Source organism: Tachypleus tridentatus, chromosome 1, assembly GCF_004210375.1.
Source record: "Tachypleus tridentatus isolate NWPU-2018 chromosome 1, ASM421037v1, whole genome shotgun sequence".
Taxonomy (NCBI): domain Eukaryota; kingdom Metazoa; phylum Arthropoda; class Merostomata; order Xiphosura; family Limulidae; genus Tachypleus; species Tachypleus tridentatus.
Window position 1 is genome coordinate 75,658,918 of NC_134825.1, and position 23,629 is coordinate 75,682,546.

Sequence of the window (23,629 nt, forward strand, 5' to 3'; positions counted from 1 at the left end):
TGATATGAAAGCTCTGATGGCTATTTTGTGATTACCAACTCGGTCACAACAGCCGAGCCGGTAGCAAGATGGTTCATTTGCTTCATGGTGTACTATTTTGTCTCATTCATGCCTCGTTCTCACGACATTTGAAGAAATAAAATACAGCTTCTCTTCTTAGTTCCTTGCTGCCATATTGAATCGTCTATTGAGTCTTTCGCTTCTCAAAAGCTGGCTCAGCATGGCCAGGCACTCGACTTCTAATCCAAGAGTTGCGGGTTGAATCATCTTTACATCAAAACTTGCTCGCCCTTTCAGCCGTGGAGGCGTTATAATGTGACGGTTAATCCCATTACTCGTTGATAAAAGAGTAGCCCAAGAATTGGCGGTGGGTCGTGATGACTAGCTGCCTTCCCTCTAGACTTACACTGTTAAATTAGGGACGGTTAGTGCAGATAGCCCTCGTGTAGCTTTGCACGAAATTCAAACAAAGAAACAAATTCTCAAAAGCTTATAGTCTACAAAATGGTAGCGAGATGGTTTTGGACCACTGTGAAAAGAAAAATAAAGTAGAATGATATTCAGACTCATCCCACCCTGCTTCAAGACGTAGCAATAAGTGTGGTTATGTCTTTTTACAGCTAAAAGTCAAACTTTGAAACATCTGGGGCTACTTTTAGATCCTTTCTTTCCAATGCAGGTAAACAATTATTCGTCTTTTTAAATAGATATTTTCAACTGTGCATTTAAAAATTATTGTACAAAATTAATGTATTTGATTTGATATAAAGTAAGGTACTGTAAAGAACTACATTATTAATAAGTAACTTAAGGTATATTTCACATGTTATCATTTGTAGCTTAAGGTTTACATTCTTTAAGATCGGATATTCTTAAGCTGACTTCAAGATACATTATTGCTTTACTTAATCGTTTTTCAGACAATCTTCGAAACTTCAGTGACTTTTCCGCTCCAAAAGGTAAGTGATGCTATCATATTGAATTCAACTAAAAATACCGGAGGCAAGTTTCAATTCGTACAGATAAGTGAAAAATGTTCATATTTGTTTATTTGGGTTGTTTTTCTTTATTTTGGATTGTAAACCGAAAAATTGCTTAATACTATAAAAATTTACTATCGTAATTGCTTAATTTACTTTAAAGCAACAAGTTGGGAAGACAAAATACGTAAATGAAATTGATAAAATACAATTCTCTTTTTTCTTTAAATTGTACCCCGCTGGCACAGCGGTAAGTCTACAGATTTACAATGCTAAAATCAGGAGTTCGATTTACTTTGCTATGAGATAAAAAGAAACATATACATTCTTTATATCTTGGATCCTAATAGTGGGATTATACAATTCTTGTTGTAGCAGATATTTTGTTTAATAGTAACAGAGTTCATATTACTTTACTTTTATAGCACCGTCTTAAAGTAAAAATTATCATTTTTAATTAAATTTTGCAGCATGTTATGAGAATCAGAAACAGCTGAATATTGTAATTGTCTTTTATTCTGTACTGAAAAATCGTCCACGTAAAAATAGAAAATCTTGAATAAAAGAATTCGAAGTGACTATTAATCAAATACAGTGTTTAAGAAGACTTAATGTTAAAAATAAGCATAGATTACAACAACAATCTTCAAACTAAAACGCGTAAAATTGTGAAATATAAACGAATTAGAAAAGTATGTAAATAAACATTGATTATTTGTTTTACTTCCCAGTAAAAATTTGTAGCACGTCGCCACTGCCGCCCCCAACCGTTTCGTTGGATTGTCCTGCTAACTATGTTTGTCGTATTCAGTACATCGAAGATCCTCTAGAGGGAATGCCAAACCTAGGAGTTTGTGTGCCTGTAACATTTGAGGGTGAGACTCTCTCATATTATTGTAGTCTCTTGTCTTTAAACAAGTCAACATTTATTAAATAACTATTTTTGAGTAGCATTACGTTAAATATTCGCTTTAAGAGGAAATATGCAAAGAACAGGTCGTATTGAAAGATTATTGCATTAGAAAAAAATTGGGCTATTTATGCAATAAAATTTAGTTGTGGCGATAAAGTAACATATTTTTTCTGTATTTTTAATAGAGTCAGATGTTAGTGATGATGGAAAAACGTATCTCGAAAAAGCTGGAAAAGAAACGGGTAAGAATGTATAATAAACAATTACAACTTATTTCAAAGAAGAGTGAACCTTTTAATTGGTTTAACCCACCATTCTAAAACCTGAAAATACTATTCAAATTAAAATTGATACATTCCAAAATGTATTTCAGGTTGTTCATCGAACCAAAAGCACAAAATATTGGTGCTGTCATGATCTTGCTTTTGTTTGCTTAGTGAAAGCTACACAATGGACTATATATACACTCTGGCTACCGCGAGGTATCGAAGCCTGGATTTTCAGCGTTTAATGTTCATAAACTTATCACTGGCTCATCTGTAGACCCCTCGAGATATGCAAGTACAGCTGCATTGCGAATATTTGTTTTACGCCTACTGACGTAATATGAGCTTTTAACAAAGAGATGACCTGATATCTTGTAAAGTTAGACCTGAATTCTCATCTTATAATTCTTTACGATAAAAGATATTCAGTTTTTATGTGTTTTTCGTAAACGAATTTTCTTAATATTTTAGACATTGCTTGGTTAACTGATAGGTGTATTTTCAATACAAAACCACTTAATGGGCTATCGGCGCTCTGCCCTCCTCAAGCATCGATTAAACATTAATATAATATGTATTTTCTAAGACAAAAGAATATTATTGAGAATGTTATTAACAGCGATGGTACCCAGTTGATGATCAACATGAAGAGCTCAGTATACGCTTTCTGCTATTTAACTCTGTTTTATATTACGAATAGCGTTATAATGATTTTTTCATTATTTCGTCAGTTCTCCTCACTTATCTTTTAAACTCAGCCTTGTAATTCATTTATCATTAAGTGTATAATATTTATATATGTAAGAATAAGTATGCAAGTTATCATTATTTTAGTTGTGTTGCTGGATTTCTTTGGTTTCCAAAGTTATTAATAGATTTAATAAACAACGTCTTATTTATGGTTATAGGGCCTAATGTGAACTGAAGATCAGAGCGCTCAACTCGCCATCTGTCGGTTGCGGGTTCAAATTCATCTCTGAACATGCTCACCCATCATTTCAGCCGCGAGTACCTTATAATGTGACAGTTAATCCTACTATTTGTTGGTAAAAGAGTAGCCCAAGAGTCAGCAATTGACGGTATTGACTAGCTGCCTTCAAAATCAGGAAGGCCTAATGAAACTAACCCTCAAGTAGTTTTGCACGAAATTTGAAACAAACCACACCTTTCCATATACACTTTGCAATACGCATCCCTAAAACCTGTCTGTAGTCTGTTTCTGACAAGATCAGACTATAATTGCAGTTTATATTTGTTCTGTCTTGTACTTTCGTTTTCTGTGTCTTGGTATTTAATAGCCTAAGTAATTTTACCATTATCAATGTTTAATATTTATTTTTCAGGAAAATATATTTTCTATGTTCGACTCGTTCAAAACTGCATGGTAATTCAGGAAAAACGAAGTAGTGAATTATATATTAATAAAAACAACAGCATCCATAAAAATGTCTCCTCTTAAAGAATATCTTTGTTATAACCATTTTAGTTATCCTACCTGGTGGTTGTTCTTTATCAAAAGAGAAATATGACCAGCTTCAAGAATTACAGAAACGACCTTATATAGTTGGTTGGTGAGTTGCTTTACATATTCAAGTGAGAATTAATCTGAAGAGGTAAAAACTAAGACTGGGCAGGTTTCAAACTTGTAGATCATTTTATTAAATAGAAAGGTCGCGGTTGAAATTTCTCCCTGGTTTCACTTATTAAAAAATCTTCTAATATTACAATACAAAATACTACTATTAAATACTTCCTCAGTTACCTATTTATGAATTTATCATACGAATAAGGTATGCAGCATTTTGTAACATTATTTACGTTATGCTTTACGAATGTAAATTTTACAAGTGTTTATATTTTAAATCAGTTTGTTATTAATAAATATTTCCCTTTAGTTAGTGTTTTAAGACGATAATATCTTTACTTTTTCACTTCTGATGAGATTCTGCATTAAAAGTCCTTTTTTTTACTTAATATAAACTACTTTACAATATTAGTGATGATCTGATTTTGTTTATACTAAATATTACATATGTTTTTCAGCCTATGTACACGTGGTGCACTGGAGTGTAAGATTTCGCGAAATAATTTGAACAATTCAGGTGAGCTAAAGTAAAATAAATTGTCTCAAAATCTTAACTCATATCTTTTGTTAAAACCGCAATTATATTTATACCAGAAATTAATTTTTCAAGTGAGTTAAATCATTTTGATGAATGAGTCGTTTGAGTTGTTTGATGAATGAGTTATTTTTCAGGCGTTTTTATTATTCAGAAATCTAATATTCATTTTTTATTGAACGAAGGTATTCAAATTACACTGATGTTTTGGAAATAGTGCATATTTCAGTGAAACTTTAGGAAAAAAACTTCTGTGCGAAGAGTGCGTTAGAAATATTAATAAATGTTTCATTAAATGTATTGAGGTTATACTGGTTGTCCACAGAAGCAAAAAGTGAATCATATTTTGTTTTTTTGAATTTCGCACAAAGCTACCCGAGAGCTATCTGTGCTAGTCGTCCCTAATTTAGCAATGTAAGACTAGAGGGAAGGCAGCTAGTCATCACCACCCACCGCCAACTCTTGGGCTACTCTTTTACCAACGAATAGTGTGATTGACCGTATTATTATAACGCCCCCACGGCTGAAAGGGCGAGCATGTTTGGCGCGACGGGGATGCAAACCCGCGCCCACCAGATTACGAGGCGCACGCTTTAACACGCTTGGCCATGCCAGGCCTTGTTTTGTAGCACGGTGAACATTTATAATAATTAAAGTTGTATACACTTAATGGTTCAGAAACAGTGGCTGAAAGAACATTAATTTTTGTTTGGAAGTACCTAAGTTTTTTAGGAAATACGTTTGTTATGATAGATATATTATTACAGTAATATAAAAACAGTCTTAAACGCAATTTTTATTTGGCAAGAAGTAAAAGAAGGTTTGTTTGAAGTTAAGTACAAAACTGGACAATGGACTATCTCTGCTTTTCTTACCACGGATATCAAAACCCGGTTCTAGCATTGTAAATCTGAGGTCATACCATTGTGCCACTTGGGTGCGCGTGTGTGTGTGGGGTGAGTGTTTGTAAAAAAAAAAAAGAAAAAAAAAGAAGAAAATTATAGAAAGCTTAGTGAGATGTTTTACTTAACCCACTTTAACAAAATATAAAACAGCTTCAAGCTATATATTATTATATTAATGGTGTGTGTGTGGGGGGGGGATTTGAGTGTTTGTAAAAAAAGAAGATTATAGAAAGCTTAGTGAGATGTTTTCATTAACCCTCTTTAACAAAATAAAAAGCAGATTCAAGCTACATATTATTTAGCATTTTGAATAAAACGCTACTTATGCGACGCGTGGGTTAAACTACCCGATCAGAGGCCCATAATTCGAGTATAATTATAAAAACACTGACAAGAGAGAGATCTAGCAGATAGCAGTACACGCTTCTTAAGTGGCCACTGGTAACCAAATAATGGGATTACCTGTCACAATTGTAACGTTTCCATAGTTAAAAGTGTAAGACGTATTCTTCAGGTTGAGCCATGTACCTTCAAGTGTGCAGCTCAATACGTTACCTACAAGGCCCAGACTTCAAGTTACCTTGCTTTTAATGACTATAAAGCTTTGCATGTATAAGCTAAAATACAGGAATTTTTATGGCAGGTAACACCTTAATATGTCCCACGTTGGTACAACGGTAAGTCAACGGATTTACAACGCTAAAATCAGGGGTTCAGTTTCCCTCGGTGGACTCAGCAGATAGCCCGATGTGGCTTTTCTATAAGAAACAAACATACACACACATCTTAATACTAGTTATATTGAGATGGATCTAATAATTAGATACGAAAATTTCCTCACACTTAAATCAGTATTAAATTTAACGTGTCATCGAGGCATACGTTGAAACTTATGTATTATCTTTAATAAAAAAAAACACCTATTATTCATTGCAAGACGTATTAGTCCAGTTAAATGCCAGTTCTGACTTTGCATCATCAAATATGTTTATTTTTTTTTATATCTTATAAGCTAACCGGAAGTTCATATAATCTGTGTCTGCAAATTAACCTAAAGTTTCATGTTATCTATATTTTGTATATTAACATGAAGTCCTTGTTATCTGTGTTTTTATACCAACAGAAAGTCCATGTAATTTGTGCTTTGAAGGTTAATCTGTTATGTGACTTTTTCTTAGATTAAATTGGACAATTTTACTTTTTGTGTTTTATAGATTAACCTAAGGTCCTTGTTATTCATATTTTAAAGATTAACCCGATATATTTGTTATTAGTGTATAATAAATTAAACCGAAATCCTTGTTATATGAGCTGTATAGATTAACCTTTATATTTATGTTTTCTGGAGTAACCTCAATTCTTTGTTATCCGAAATTTATAGATTAACCTAAAGTCCTCGTTTCCCGTGCTTTGTAAATTCTGAAGACCTTGTTATCCGAGTTTGGTAAATTAATCTGTAATCTTTATAACTCAAGTTTTATAGAATAACTCAAGGCCTATAGTTTTCTATATAGATTAATACCAAGCTATTATTATCTGTAATTTACAGGTCTTCGTCTGAAATCTCAGATGAAGAATACGTTTCAGAACATTATGTTTACGCGAAGGAGAAGAAAGCAAACGAACGAGTAGGATTAATCGTTAGTCTCTTTATTATAACCTTGGTTGACGATGTTCATCATTTCCTCTGAACTTATGATGATGTTTTTGTTAAATGCTTAAAAAATATTGGTTTGGTTTAGATGAACAGATAAGCCCACAAAGGTACTTTTTTCTTTGTTCTACAAATTGTTTGAATTTAACTTAAAATGTCATATTTACAAGACTTCCCCTGAAAGTATTGTCGTGTTGTTGGAATTGTAAAAAAAAGTAAAGATATGTTGGTTACGTTCTGAGATTAGATAAATATTGTCAGTAAGAAATATTTATTTAATCTTGAGGCTTAACCTAGCTAAACTGAAACAAAATAACCGATTGTGCTTGAGCTAATATCTTAGAAAGATTCACGTGCAAAATGATATTTTAATTAAAGAAATGTTTGTTGAGCTGTTTTTAAATTCGCTAAACTTTGGTTGAGCTAGATTACAACTAGACAGAGTTTGTATAACAAAGCTGTTTTATGTTAGTATTATTTGAAGAATCTAGGTTCGTATTGTTTATACTGGAACTTATATAAGTCTGATGTAACAATTATTTTTTATTTTGTTTTTGATCTTGTTGCTGTAAAGAGGTATGCATCAAAACTTATTTTTAGTTTGTAAGTGCTATGCAGATAATGGAGAAGAGGGATATTTTTTTACGTTCTTACGACACTACATATATATGTTTTAACCGTTTTGTAACCTATATAAATGTGTTTTAATTTTTTTAAATAAATGAATGTAAAGACTAATTAAAGTAACTTATTAAACTTTTGACACTGTTGTCATAGAATTATTTTACTCTGAACTGACTTCAACGTTCTTTTAAAGTGTTATCTAAACATTTCAGTAACATACTATGTCAAAAGATGTAAGTGAAACACGTTTAGTTAACATCCGTTTAGAACTTAAGAAGGATTTACATTTAACAAGATGCTTGAAGTTTTTAATGCCATACTATGTGATAATAAGGTTCGTTTGTTTTATAGCAAAGACAGATTGTACAATCTCCTGTAGCCGCCGCTGGGAATCGATCGTAGGATTTTAGTGTTATAAGTCCGCAGAGTTACTGCTGCCTCAAATATTTTTTTTTTTTTGTAAATTGTATGTTTTCCTTTATTTATTAAAGCTGTATGTTCAGAAGCATGAAGTATGCAAGTAAGGACTGATTAATATTTTCTTATGTTATAACTGCTCTTAGTCCCCCGATGGGGTAGTGGTAAGTCTACTGACTTACAATGCTAAAATCCCGGATTCAATTTCCAACGAAGGACACAGCAGATAACCCAATGTGATCTGTTGTGTAAAAGACAAACGATCAAACAAACGACTTTTTATAACATGTTTGTATTTAAATGTGAGTCTCGCAGTAACGTACAGTCTAACATAATATGTATGTATTTTTCCAATAAAAAATTGTGAGATTTGTTCAGCTGAGTCTGTTATACGTTTATCAAGTCACCAGGATTGTCGTGTAAAATTATATTGGGAGAACTGTCGGAATAGCAGTCGAACAAAAGATAAACAGTTTAACTTAATTCACTTATACAGATATTATTAAACATTAATACAAATAGAGAGGTGATACCATGACCTTCAAGCAATCATTTTGTGAATCGATCTTTATGTTGTTGTTTGGAATTTCGCACAAAGTTACTCGAGAGTTATCTGTGTTAGCCGTCCCTAATTTAGCAGTGTAAGACTAGAGGGAAGGCAGCTAGTCATCACCACCCACCTCCAACTCTTGGGCTACTCTTTTACTAACGAATAGTGGGATTGATCGAAATATTATAAAGCCCCCACGGCTGGGAGGGCGAGCATGTTTGGCACGACTCGGGCGCGAACCCGCGACCCTCAGATTACGAAGCGCACGCCTTAACGCGCTAGGCCATGCCAGGCCCATCGATCTTTATGAGCAGAGGCGTTATTGGATGAAAATACTGTTTCGTTTGGTAAACTATTCATTCATATAGATAGATATAAAAACGATTTTGTTCAAAACTTGTGCAGTTTGAAGCAGCAGCGATCGCCCTTTTTTATAGATGCCGAAAAGAAAACTTCACACCATAATAGAAATTCGGCTTCATTTTGCTGTAGCTTGCAGACGGTTTTACTTCAGACAGTTGCTTCACTTTACTGTATTTATTGTGTTACTTCAGACAGCTGCTTCACTTTACTGTATTTATTGTTTTACTTCAGACAGTTGCTTCACTTTACTGTATTTATTGTTTTACTTCAGACAGTTGCTTCACTTTACTGTATTTATTGTTTTATTTCAGACAGTTGCTTCACTTTACTGTATTTATTGTTTTATTTCAGATAGTTGCTTCACTTTACTGTATTTATTGTTTTACTCCAGACAGTTGCTTCACTTTACTGTATTTATTGTTTTACTTCAGACAGTTGCTTCACTTTACTGTATTTATTGTGTTACTTCAGACAGTTGCTTCACTTTACTGTATTTATTGTTTTACTTCAGACAGTTGCTTCACTTTACTGTATTTATTGTTTTACTTCAGACAGTTGCTTCACTTTACTGTATTTATTGTTTTATTTCAGACAGTTGCTTCACTTTACTGTATTTATTGTTTTATTTCAGATAGTTGCTTCACTTTACTGTATTTATTGTTTTACTCCAGACAGTTGCTTCACTTTACTGTATTTATTGTTTTACTTCAGACAGTTGCTTCACTTTACTGTATTTATTGTTTTATTTCAGACAGTTGCTTCACTTTACTGTATTTATTGTTTTACTTCAGACAGTTGCTTCACTTTACTGTATTTATTGTTTTACTTCAGACAATTCCTATAAGACATGAAGGTTTGCTATTATCTATGATGCCCACTGTTGTCGACGTGTACAGTTGCCTGGAGTGAGGAGTGAATGAGAATAATTTCTGTAAATTTGAGTATACTTCTGCCTGTCTTGCAACATTTTACGTGATTCATTGTTTACACTCCTCACAGCACAAATAATTTGGCTTTGTGCGCCCTGTAGAAACAGTTGTTTTTTTATGTGATTAGAGCTACATTGTTATCATATACATTATGAACAGTGATAGTGAAATTGAAGTATCGATTTATCGTGGACTTTGGCATCTCTACCATCAACCAATTGTTTGTGTTCGTAAACATACGGTTAATTCTCAGGATCCTTTCTTTCATGATATAACAATGTATATTTTGTGGTATTTATCGATCTGCAGTCTTGGCCAAAATGTTTGCACACTGTTCTATATATTAACGTTATTATCTAAGCGCATGGAATAGTAACAAAAAAGGTAGCACATGATCGGAAAAGTGTGTGAAAATTGTTATTCTGGTCTGTATAAGTTATTTTGAAATTTTTTTCATCAAAACACACATACACGAATGTTTTGTATAAAAGAGTGCTTTTGATATAAAGTATATTCAAAATAGATCAATGTTTTGTTCAGACAACTTCTCTGTACTTGGTGTAGAGCCATGCCTTGTCACGTATCAGAAGTGATAGGACTTCAATTTGTTCTACTAGTATGAAACAAACTGACATTGCTAGAACAATAGAGTATCATCAGTGTATTGTATTCAGAATTTTGAAACGACACTGGACTAAAGGAAAAGTTGTTCCAGGAAATTTCACTGATAAACGCCAAAAAACTACTGGCTTAGATGACCGTGTTTTGATGAGGTTAACACGTCAAAATCGAAAGAAGTCTTGCATCACTTTTGACAAGAATAGCATGACCATATTCATTCCAGGGTATCTAGACAAACAGTGAATACGAGACTGACCAAACAAGGTTATTTTGCAAGAAGGTCTGTCTACAAATCGATATTAACCAAAATTCACCACCGTCACCATGTTACTTGGGCAAGACAATACGCCAACATACAGTTAGGACACTGGAGAACAGATGATGGAAGTAGTCTTCTCACAGGGAACACACTCGAGGTGGTGCTGTATATGTTTAGGTAGATATTCATCACAGTGGAAAACTGCTCTTTATATCCTCCAGGAAAATATCAACAACGCCTCCTACGAGCAAATCATGGAGAAAATATTTCTGCCATATACTAGGCCAAGGGTGACAATAACCTTATATCCTGGGATGGCAATGCCATTGCCCACAATGTAAGTATTGAATAGGATTATTTCGACCACAAGAGTCTCCAGATTGTAATCCCATTGAGAAATGTTGGACAGAAATGAACCAGAAAACTTGACTGTTCTGCAAAGAATGGATTTTTAGTGATGGCATCTCTAAATATTGTTCAATACTTTAACATACAATTTTACTCTTTCACTTTATACAGATGTTGCACTAGTTTGGCTTTATGGATAACATATATTCTTATGACATTCCTCTAACGATATTGCTGTGATTTTCATTCATATTGTGTAGAATATGTAAATGATTTCTTAACAAATATTTCATTTTACACATGTTGACTTGCATTTCACATATGTTTTACAAAGGCCGATATTATTTCTATAGGAGAACAGTGTTATTTTTATAAGGTTTTATTACAATTCTTTCATAAGACTACATACATGTTTCAATATGTCTCAACTTTTCTTTATAATTTTATTTTATATATTTAAGTGTAATGCATGTGTGTTACAAAGAAAGATGGTGTTACTAAGGTTCTATAGGCGGATTGTGTTTTTTCAGGTGGATGGTTGTTAAGAATACACAAGTTTGAATATTTTATTGATTTATTTATGTAGTGACAAGTATTTAGCAAAATATCTCTTTTTTTCATATAACGTTACCCAAGTAAAAAATATAAGCTCTAACTGAAATATTAGGTTAAGGAGTAATTCGTGAGCGTTTTTAAATAATTTCATTCAAGCATTACATGCAAGACTATACAATACTTCAATGCATGAACACATTACACCCAAAACATTTATTATGATACTTTATTTCATGTAATACCTAGGTATATAGTATGCATTGTTTTAAACGAAATTGCAAAAAATTAAATGCGAAAAGCAGATGGTGTCGAAAATGCTCGATTTTGTCCACTTGACATTTCATTTAATGAGCTGAAAATGAAAGCAAAAATTAAAGACATATGAAAATCAAACACACCATCTATTAGAGCAAAAAATTATCTACCAAATGACATGAAATATTTTGCGAAAGCGTTTCATTTATGAATATATTTTTTTAACTTGAAAAAACGCTCACGAATTATTCCTCAACCAATAGTATAATGAGCATAACGTACAAAAGTTGTATGAGAGTTAAGTCACTATGTTATAAGATAAGATGTTTATAGTATTTTATTTTATCTTGAAGGTCTTGTTAATAAATGTTTCAGTATGTTTGTAAAATCTTTGAGTTTACATCGTTGTTGTAAAGTATATTCTGTAATGGCAAACAGTAAACACATTGGATTTATGAAACATGAAAGAATAGCCACATGATTTACAATTAAAAGTTCTTTTAAGAAGATGATTGTCACCTCTTTTTGATTATAAATTATACTCACTTGTGAAAAGTGTATTTTGATGCTTTGGTGAACTGTCAAAATTAAATGTTACAGTGCAATTTAATTTATGATTTGCCAAAAAATATTTAAAATATACGTTTGAATCATTATAAAGTTATATGACTTGTACATATCATTGCAAATTAGAAATAATATATTTTTTACAAAAAAAAGGCGCATGCCTGTGTGTATTTTTTCTAATCCCAGACCACTTAACACTAATAATTTTATTCTGCCAGTTTCAAGAAGGAAGAGGTCTCGTTATTTGACAACAAAACAACCTCTCCTGCCAATGACCCTTTGTATTTCTTAATAATCAAAGTTTATTAATGCAATGTGAGTTAGATATATTAGACAGTATCAGTGTGATTTTAAAATATGTGCAATCATTGCAAACGTCTTGATTTACACATAAAAAAAGTTGGGTTACAAGCTGTACTCTAAAACCACAACTCTTTATGAATTTTAATTGTATGGTAAGCTTTGTATTTTAAGCAAATATTCTATAGAAAATTATAAAATGGTAAATGTTGCTATGTGTTGATTGGTTAAACAGTAAGTCGTTCATTTATTATATATCGTTGTGGTAAAATGATTTACAATAAAGTTTGTTAAGCGTTTGTTAAAATTAGAGATATGAATGAAATCCGAGCTACTTACATAGAGGTGAACATGAGAATATATTTTAAGCCTAACATTATAACTGGTGAAAGAGTAAGCTTATATCTTAAATTATTGTAAGTTATTGAGAAATTCAATCAATTCTGTAATCATAAAAAATTCGTCCTTTTTAAGACGGTAATTAGAAAAAGCATGTCATCCGAATTAAATATAGAAGTGAAAATTAGACTAACGTACATTAACTGTTTACAAAATCAAAGCTTAAAACACAATCATTTGAGAATAATAATGTGACTGTCTCAGTGAATATTTACAAAACGAAACATTAGATATTATATTATAAGATATTTTAATTTATTACAAAACTTGTATTTAAAAATAAAGAATTTTACACATCGCAGTATTATGGTTTCATATCTGAATTATTCTGGAAATCTTGACAGTAAAGAAGCTACCGCTGAACATTACTTAAAATAACTGACACAATCAAATGGGGCCCGGCATGGCCAAGTGTGTAAAGGCGTTCGAATCCCGGTCGCACCAAACATGCTCGCCTTTTCAGCCGTGGGGGCGTTATAATATGACGGTCAATCCCACTATTCGTTGGTAAAAAAGTAGCCCATAGTTGGCAGTGGGTGGTGATGACTAGCTGCCTTCCCTCTAGTCTTACACTGCTAAATTAGGGACGGCTAGCGCAGATAGCCCTCGAGTAGCATTGCGCGAAATTCAAAACAAACAATCAAATGGACGCCTTATGCAATCACTATTTCAGAAACTTGTGACAATTTTCTCAACAGAAAATATAAGGAATCACTTTTGATTCAATCAAGACACCCTTCCATTAACTGGCATAATGCCTGGCCCTTCTAAAATTTATTATTATTATTGATTTTATCTATTTTTTATATTATTATTATCGTTTTCTCTGATTTTATGAGCAACGACTTAAAACTGTTCCACCATACTTGTATCACGTAACATGTACACTTTTCCATTGTATATATTGTTTTCAGTAACTGTCATTTAAAATCAGTTTGGTAACCTATGACTCTTGGTAAAGGCGTGAGCCGAAACGTCAGGAACAAATAATTAAACTTTTCTCTCTGAAATTATTTGCAGTTTTTACATAATGTTTTTATTCTTCAGTCAGCACTGCAAATTAAAAAAAAAGTCATACATTTTATATTTAATTGTGCAAATTTAAAAACAACGAATCTACAAAGTCTCGTTATTCATTAAACCAACAACAACAACAAAAGAAAACAAGTGCAAACAAATAAGCACACTTATGAATACTTGGAAGATGAAGAAGAAATTTGTGGCACTATATGATTCACTGATGATTTTTACCTTGAAAAGGATGTTCATTTATTGCCGGAACTCTCTCCATACAGACAACATTACATAAAAGTGACCATTAGTGTTCAAAGCACATTGGCATTATTCTTCAAGTAATGACTCCTAAGTTCTCAGTATCAGCAACTGCTATTAAATACATAAATATATCTAATTTCATTATGGATTGATATAACGCTTCAACAAAGTCGTGAAGATAATAAAACACGAGTCAGCAACTACAAAGTAGAAAACTGGCTCAAAGTCTATCCTTATAAGCATCGGACTTAAGTTTTCGATAGCATTTATGCTAGCCTATATAAAAACCATGATACTAACTTTTGAATCTTGTATTTAATCCGATAGCTCATCATGTATTTTCACAGTAAAGTTACTCGAGTAAAAGTTCTATAAATATAGGTGGGGAAGATTAAGCGTTGTAGAAATTGGACGCCATGACGTAGCTGAAATAGTTACTATCATAACTTCCATCTTTCATACCTAGTTTAGAATACATATGCAATCACGTATATTCAAGTAGTGCTTTTACATTTTCTTGCAAGCGTTTTGCATTAACTTTTATTCGTATTAATTGGACACCTAAAGATCATAAACATATCTTAATGTTTTTATTTAGGTAAATATTGTAACTTTTTTTTTTTTTTTTTTACTGTAACATAAGAAAACAATAAAAACTGTTATAACTTTGGCTCTTTGAAGAGTGAGGGAGCTCTTTGCAAAGGTTGAAACAAATATTTATACAGATTGGTATGAATAGAGTGATTTCTTCCATGTATAATTTACTTGGAATTGTCGATAACACATACAGCTGAGAATTATTAAATACTGCACTTGAATAAAGTGCGGTATAATTTTCTCTGTTCTTTTCTTGTATGTGAACGGGTTTAGTCAAGCCTTTCCCTACTCGATTTAAAGAAGTCAAGTCGGCGTTTGTAAATAAAGATCTTGTTTTACTTCTTCACTTACGTTTAGCAATGTTTCCTGCACTGTGCGTACTTAATGTTATTCTCTGTGTTACATTTCCTGAATCTGCCCTCTTGCAATTACTTTAAACTCCTCACAGATACCAATGTACCTTATTACCACAGTCGATCATTCTGGTCCCTAAGGTACTTGATTTGAATAAATGTGTTTCTTATAAATTATTATAAGCATGTATAAAAACAGTTCCAGAAGACTGCTGGAATTGAAGTTAGATTAATATGACAAAATAAAGATGATTAGCAATGAAATGCTATATAGTTAAAAACCTGTTTCAAGAAAACATTAAAATTATTAAATTTTCTAACATTCAGGCCCCCTGTAGGTACACGACCTTGGAGACCCCTAATTCTTTTAGTACTGTATCAAATCACTGTTGTTTGTCTCACAGTGGCAAGCTTGAAGTTTTATAATGCTAGAAATAATAGTTTCAATACCCCGGTGTAGGCACAATGTAAACATACGTTTATGTAGCATTGTAATTAAATACAAACAGACGTAGATGAATTTGAAGGTAGTTGAGGAAGAGCAGGGAATTCTCAAGGATATTTGTTTTCTACAAAAAACTTGGGATAATAGCTTTGAAGCTCAAAATAGTAAACGACCCTAGAGACACGTTTTTTTTTTTTTTCCTCTTAAGTTTAAACTACATTGCTCGCTCGTAAAATATGGAATTTAAGGGTGGCTGTAGAAATAAAAGTAATATTTTAGTGTGTTTTTTTTTCTACCGCTTGGTAAGTGAACAACTCTGGAGATTCTTTTTGTTTTATTTTTATAATAAAGACCAATTTTTGTTGTGATTTTTAAAATATAGAAGATATGTATGCGCATTTATATAATATTCCCATTTTGTTTTTCATATCCATAATTATTTTGAACAAAAAGTGCAGAGTTAGTAAACCAGTTCAGACCACTTGAGAATGTGAGGGGATGTAATCATAATCGATTTTTTAACTGCAAGCTCGAATGTTAGAACTTAATTGGGTTTAGTTTTACGTAAATTTACTGTGGGAAATAAAAGGGAACATAAGCCAACTAAACCATCAGAACAAAATACATAATTATATAACTTGTTCAAGAGTCAATAATTTAGAGTTTTAGCCAAAAACAAAATGACAGGAGTCAAGTGTATTTTTGTAAAATACTTTGTGTTTAGTTTTCTCGTATTTAAATTACTTTATATTTTGTGGTCTTGCGTACATTTTAAAGTTATAATGAATTTTCAATAAACAAATTGTAAAAAAAAGTAAGTAATAAGGAGACCAAAACTAGCTAAAATATTACAACTAAAATCTGATTGAAATATTATGTAAACAGATCTGTAATTATACTTAAATAGCTTAAAAACTAGATAAAAAATCCATTTGGCTTTATCCTTTAAATTTCAAATGATATGGATGTTGAAGACTACTCAACAATAATATTCATATTTTGTTTTCTTTCCTCAATACTACAAATAATTTAAGTCATGACGTTTGACACTTAGAATTTAGTTACTCATACTGATATACTTTCTTTTAAGCATGTATATAGAAAAGTAATTTTTAAAAGTTAATCTAAGAAAATTCTTTGCTTCTCAAAAGTTTCATTCTGAAGCATGTTTGTCAGTCAGACAAAGAATATCTTCATCTTGACAATGGTGAAATAGGAAATTGAAAACCTTTCCTTGTCTCTTGACCAATATCAAAGATATTGTGAAAACTGATGAATGGCTTTCAGGAAAGCAGTTTCTTGTAAAATATGTTGTTGAAAGGAATTCCTATCATAACAAGAATTTGAAGTTCAGAATCGGTAACATGACATCATTTAAGTATACATAAGGTAACAACCAATAACTTTAGGGAATAAATAATTTATATAAAATTGAATATAACATTGAAGAGTTGAAGATTCTTAGAGGGCTACTTTGCGTGAGATCAGTTTAAATCCTGTAACCATGTAAGTATATGATATTCTCATATATAACTTTTGGGAAAAAAGTTCAGTGCACAGAATGACAGATAACTTTGTTAAAGATCTGATTTTTCCAAACTAACTTTCCTTTCAGGTGAAAGCAATATTTTGCTTGTGTAAGTTTTGTTATTTCTAGGGATATTTTGACTGAATTTTGAACTTTGATATTTTTATATTTTCTGAAGCCTGAAATATCCAAATGAATTTGTGTATTTTAAAATGCAGAAAGTTATGCAATTTTTCTGATTATTGTTCAAAATGCAAATATTGTATGGTGAAATCAAAACAGTTGAGTGAGTAAATACAGTACATTAATAGTCTTACTTATAGTATTGCTACATTCAACTCTTGTAATTGTACTTATTTTCATAAAGCTTACAAAGGAAAAAAAATGTTATTAACAGGCCTAGTTGGATTTGATCAGCAAAAAATCAACCCATTTCAAAATGAATTTTCAGAACTCCAAACATTTTTTACATTATTTTTAACTTATATATATAATATAGCATTACATACTAATCTGTAATGATTGAACCTTATGTATTCCAGTTAATTAGAGAAAAATTTTATTTCCATCATTATATTTTAGGGTTTAAATTGTTTGTTGTCTCTAGGAGTTAAAAGAGGCAAAGATTTTTGTTAAGGAGAACTGGATTGGCTGATTCTACAAAGAGTATCTGGAGTGATTTCAGGTTAATTTTAAAATAATCCCAAATGTGATGGCAATTATCATTGAGATATTAAGAAAGTGAGAGCAACGAATGACACAACTTTTCAGGTAAGAAGACTGTAGCTTATCCATAAATTTAACTAAAATGCTGAATTTTCTCTTTTTCTTTGTTTTTGTTTACGTTTTCAACTCTTATACAAGCTTACAAGTACTTTATACTGCCATTATACTGGTAGTGTCAATCTTTTTGTTGTCCTTTGCACAGTAAAGGATTTACAATTTTCTAAAATTGATGACATATAAAAAAATAATCTTTCTTATGCTGTATGTGCATTTCAAAATGTCTACTACTACGTGTACCTGAGGAATATCTGTGGATTTGGATATAGCTATTGTCTTTCAATTAAGAGATTTTTATATGAATGCAGTATATGAGAAAGGATAAAAACTATCAGAAAAGTTATGTAAATGCTTATAAACTCATCTGTCATGAGTTGAAATTGTAAAACAGGATAGATACATTGTTTTATTAAATTAATGTAATCTAGAAACTAGTTTTTCTCGTGTTGTTTTACATTCAACTTGTACTGTTATAACTTATTGAAGTAGGTTATAAAATCAAATTAAGTGATACATTACATTACATTACATATGTTGGTAGTTCTAATAAGTTACTAAACTCTTATTTTAAGTTCTATATAATTAAATATAAACTTTATTGTGAAAACAGTAGTGATAAGAAATAATAATATTGGTTCTTAATGCCAAGGTTAACAGGTACAGTGTTAACAATGAACTACTGGTATTTAGTATTAAGTATTTATTTTTAGGCTATAAGCATAAATACAGTGGTTAAGACTAGTGTAGGAGTTGGGTGTTCATGGTCTGTTAGATGTAATAGTTGCAATAAATGGGTTTTATTTGTGAACTTGTGACTATCGTGTCCCAAATAAAGGACTATGATATGAGTTGCATTCTTTTGAATATGAGGATATTAAAGATAACATCAAGGAGATTGAATTCAGTTGGATTTATATTAATGGATTTAAAGCTTTTTTGCTTTAAGTGGCTCTTAGTATGAATTTGTTACTGACCACCAGATGAAACTGATGAAATTAATGAGAAGCTTTACAGTGAGATTAAGATTTCAGCTGTTAATGAATTCATAATTATGGGTAATTTTAATTTCAAACATATTGACTGGGAAATGCTGGGAAATAGGGAGTCAAACCATGAGGGAGAAATGTTTTTAGGAACTGTTCAGTATGGCTTTCTTCACCAGTTAATCACAGAATCTACTAGAAACAATGCTATTTTAGATTTATTGTTGACTTTAAATTTAGGAATGGCTGAGAGGGTAGACATTGGAAGACATCTGGGTGCAAGTGATCATTGTAGACCTTGCTAGAAACCTTGAATATGATGAGTATGGCTAGGAGGTTATTGGAGACTTCAAAATGGTGGCATTCCTAATGGGTCTCCAAGGAAGCTTTACCAAGTTTCCATGTTATCTTTGCTTTTGAGACAGCAGGGACACTGTAGTGCACTACAACAGGAAGCATTGGCCACAATGGACTGAGTTCTCTGCGGGGAGACACAATGTTAAGTGTTAGCCACTAGTGGACCTCCAGAAAGTATTGTTCCTACCATTGCACATAAAATTAGGTCTTATCAAACAATTTGTCACAGCTCTTGATCAGGAGTTTGCAGCCTTCAAGTACCTTCGAGATTTCTTCCCTAAGCTGTCAAAGGCAAAGGTCAAAGTTGGTCTCTTCATTGGACCACAAGTAAAGAAGATCCTGGACTTCACAAAATTCCCCAAGAAGCTCAGTAGAAAGGAAAAAAAGCTTGGGGCAGCTTTGTCAGAGTATTTCAGGGCTTCTTGGGGAATCACAAGGCTGAAAATTATGTGGAACTGGTTGAGGCTCTGGTTAAGAACTATGGCAGAATGGGCTGTAGGATGTCCCTGAAAGTCCATATCCTTGATGCTCATCTTGATAAATTCAAGGAGAGCATGGGAGCATACTCAGAGGAGCAAGGTGAGCGTTTCTATCGAGATATACTGGACCTTGAACACTGCTACCAAGGAGCGTATAATTAAAACATGATAGGAAACTATATTTGGGGGCTGATACATGTAAGTGATTTACATTACAGTTGCAAATCTAGGAAAACTACTCACTTCTAAACATTTTTGTATAAATACAGTATAAATACATGTAAATCTTGATGTTCACAGGCCAAAATGAGAAGGAAATATACCTTAAGGGATAAATGAAACATGGAACACAATACAGCACCACATTGGCACCCCAATAAAGAAAAACTACATGCCTTGAAGGCCATTTAATCCAAAAGGCACACAACATAAGATATAAAAGGTAAAAACTTTATGGTCCTGGGAAAAACAAAAGGTTTGGATATGGAGAGTCCACTGAAAAGATCTCATATGAGCATGACCCATGAGGATGTGTGCTGCCATAGAAGACCACACCTCCAAAAGAGATAGGTCTTTGTGAGTAATATTATAATAAACAGTAAAGGTGTTGAGAACTGTCAGTTCCAACAAATAGAGCTGAATAGGAGAAGGTTGGAATTGAGTGAAATGAGTGTCTAAAAAACAACATGAAAATGGATTAAATATAGAGTTAGAGCAAGGAAGAATTTCTCCAACTTGAATAACCAACCAGCCCAAGCCACCTCCAAAAGAAACAAAGTACTGTGCTGGGTGGACTCAATTTGGAATAAGATAACAGAAACCAGTTATTCATGTAACAATGTAAGCTAATCCTTGAGCATGAATATGTCTGGCAAAAGTCTCGACCACTTAACAAGAGCCATATAGCTCCAAAGCAAGCCAAAATGGGAGATCACGAAACTTAAAAACTACCCTGTGATGAATGAACTAAAGATTGTGTCTTGATACAATAGATATGCCAATATGTATTTAGGTATTCAAGACATTTACTTGGTCAAACATAAAGTTGAGTAAAAAGCATATATTATGGTGATAAACAACTTTATGGTAAAGCAAGGTATCAATTGAGGTGTAACAGATCATAAGCTACCAGTCTCTGGTTTTCTTGGATACCATAAATGGTTTAGAATAAGACCTTGAAGAAGAGTGAATAACAGATTTGATTGCATTTTGAGAGAGAAGATCCTGTTCAACCTCGGAGAGATGGGAATGTGTGGTGGGATCTAGAGGCAATGTATCCCTTGTAAAACCTCCAGGATCTTGGTGGATTGCCTTGGAGAGGAAGTGGATGGTGGACAAGCACCATAGCATAGATGTCAGAGTAAGATGAAGGTGAGAACATTGAGCATGGGATAAATGAGCATATTAATCAGGTCTGAATCCGAAATGGATAAAATTGATTCTAAGTTCTGATGATAGGGTAAAGCAAACTGATCTGAAGCCTGTAGAGGGTAAAATATAGTCACTCAGGAGAGCGTAAAATATATGTGTAGTGCCTATAATCTGTATTCAAGTATCATGGACAGTGTATGTTCAGATTCCCTGGATTTCAAGAATTAACTTCACAAATAAACAGTGGGTGGCACTGTGGCAGGCTGGGAGCACCATGGCACTAACCTAGTACCATTGGTGCCATCTCTAGTGAATCATTCACTATAGATGGTGCCATTGGTACTGAAAATGTGACATTGACAAACGGAAGTTGAGATAAACAATCATTCACTATGTCAAGCCTGAAAAAGCAAAAGACATTGCATGGGTTCTTTAAACCCATTCGTGAGGCTGAACCTTATCAATCTGCTGCAGCCAATCAGGTTCAATCAGAATTGTCAACTAAATTGTCAGAGTCATAACCGTGGCCTTCTACCAGTGCTGCCACTACCACCTCAGGTTCAGTCTGGGATATTGGAAATTACATTTCAGATGATGTCAGCATTGGTAAACAGGTAAGTCAACTCCTCATTATATTAATTTTGTATTAAAAATCATGCAAACACTGTGTTTTAGACTGAATATTCATTGCTGCTAGTGATTGTAAGCCTACAGCCACAGGATGTTAGACCTGCTCTGTGAAGTACAGCTCTAAGCCTTTTTCTTCAAGGTTATTGTAATCTCATAATAAACTTTTTTATGTGCAAAATAACTTAATTAGAACTATGTCTTCCTGTCTTTTTCAGATAAACGCTCAAATAAAAAATACCTCCTTGAGAATGCCTGGAAGCTAGGGAGTGGTTATGTTTTCCCCTGTGTGGTCCAAGAAAGCTGCATTTTCAGCATTGTTGGCTTTCACAGTGGAGATGGCTACTCTACAGTCAACATGCAAAGGGTGCTTTCTACAAGTACTGCTGTCTTTTTGCTCCTGATGGTGCTGGTGTTGAAAGCCAGAAATTGGGACAACTAGTGAAATTTCCATACACAGACTGGAAGAAGGCTGTTGAAGACTTCAAGGCACATGAATTGAAATAGTACCACCAAGACAGCAAAGAAAAAGTTAACAATTTCCTACAGGTCGTAAACACAAGTTCATTTGTGCACTTGCAGCTTGATGCAACTTACAAGCAAGCAATATTTAATGCCTGTTATTGATACTGTATTGCTGTGTGGGAGACAGGGTTTCGCTTTGAGGGAAAAATATGATTCTGGTCCAATGTTTGTTGGTGAAACTGATGAGGAGCCCATCAATAATGATGGGAATATTTGGGCAATTTTGTGCTACAGGGCAAAGGGTGATGTCAAGCTTTCAGCAAGTCTTAAGAGCACAAAGAGGAATGCTATGTATCTGAGTCCTCAAATTCAAAATAAAATCATCAATGCCTGTAATACTCATGTTCTTGATGCTTTGGTCAACAAGGTTAATGCTGCAAAGTGTTTCTCAATATTAGCTGATGAAACAACAGATATTTCAGGCATTGAACAGTTTTCGCTGTGTGTTAGATATTTTCATGCCAATGACAACTCTGTTGCAATGAGAAAATATTTTTTTGCAATTTATACCTGTTTATGATTTGACAGGCAGAAACTTGACTGATGTTATCATAACCAATCTGACAAAATATGGTATTGACATGGCTTACCTGCGAGGACAAGGGTATGACGGTGCTGCCTGTATGAGTGGGAAATTCAGTGGTGTCCAGAGACACATAACTGATAAATTTCCACTTGCATCCTATGTACACTGCAGTGCCCATTCCCTAAACTTGGCAATTTCTGATGCTTGTAAAGAAGTTCCTGTGCAAAATTGCATGGGAGTAATTTCTAGTATTGAAAACTTTCTCAATACACCCAAACGAAAGCACGTTTGGGCTCTTTTGGTGGAGAATAAAGCACCTGAATCGAAAAAAAAAAAAGTTTGAAAGGTCTCTGCTCCACCTGGTGGGTTTAGAGGCATGACTCAGTCATTGTCTTTCTAGAATTAATCCATGCAGTTGTAGATGCCCTTGAGACCATATCAGGTTCACAAGACAGAGATTCTGCCACACAAGCCAATCAATTGTTGTGTTCTATAACACAGCCAGAATTCATCATAACTCTACTTGCCATTGCTAAATTGTTTTCCTTTAGTTTACCTCTGTGCAACTTACTGCAGCAACAGATCATTGATTTAGGTGCTGCGATGCATCATGCAGAAATAGTGGAAGATTTAATCTGTTCACTCAGAAGTAATACTATGAATGAATTTAACAACATTTTCTGTGAGGCTCAAACTCTGTGTAGTGAGTGTCAACTTGACATGATAATGCCAAGGCAGGCTAAAAGATAGATGTA

The 23,629-nt window shown here is 33.1% G+C and overlaps 2 protein-coding genes across 6 annotated transcripts in view; both read left to right on the plus strand.

Annotated features, from left to right (window-relative positions):
* Window positions 1–8,256, plus strand: part of LOC143252709 (WAP four-disulfide core domain protein 1-like) — a 45,754-nt gene extending 37,498 nt beyond the window's left edge. For 2 of the 4 annotated variants that reach the window (XM_076505274.1, XM_076505295.1), the window contains exons 4-9: window positions 921–959; window positions 1,712–1,855; window positions 2,079–2,135; window positions 3,646–3,730; window positions 4,203–4,261; window positions 6,734–8,256. In XM_076505274.1, the coding sequence (XP_076361389.1) occupies window positions 921–959; window positions 1,712–1,855; window positions 2,079–2,135; window positions 3,646–3,730; window positions 4,203–4,261; window positions 6,734–6,816 (467 nt within the window). In that variant the 3' untranslated portion in view covers window positions 6,817–8,256. The remainder of the gene's footprint in view (window positions 1–920; window positions 960–1,711; window positions 1,856–2,078; window positions 2,136–3,645; window positions 3,731–4,202; window positions 4,262–6,733) is intronic. The other 2 variants (XR_013029115.1, XM_076505283.1) reach the window with 2 other exon arrangements.
* A 7,317-nt stretch (window positions 8,257–15,573) lies between these two features.
* The window catches only part of LOC143252726 (kazrin-like), a 75,118-nt gene continuing 67,062 nt past the window's right edge, over window positions 15,574–23,629 (plus strand). For both annotated transcript variants that reach the window (XM_076505308.1, XM_076505317.1), the window contains exons 1-2: window positions 15,574–15,997; window positions 17,831–17,994. The gene's annotated coding sequence lies outside the window, so the exon portion shown is untranslated. The remainder of the gene's footprint in view (window positions 15,998–17,830; window positions 17,995–23,629) is intronic.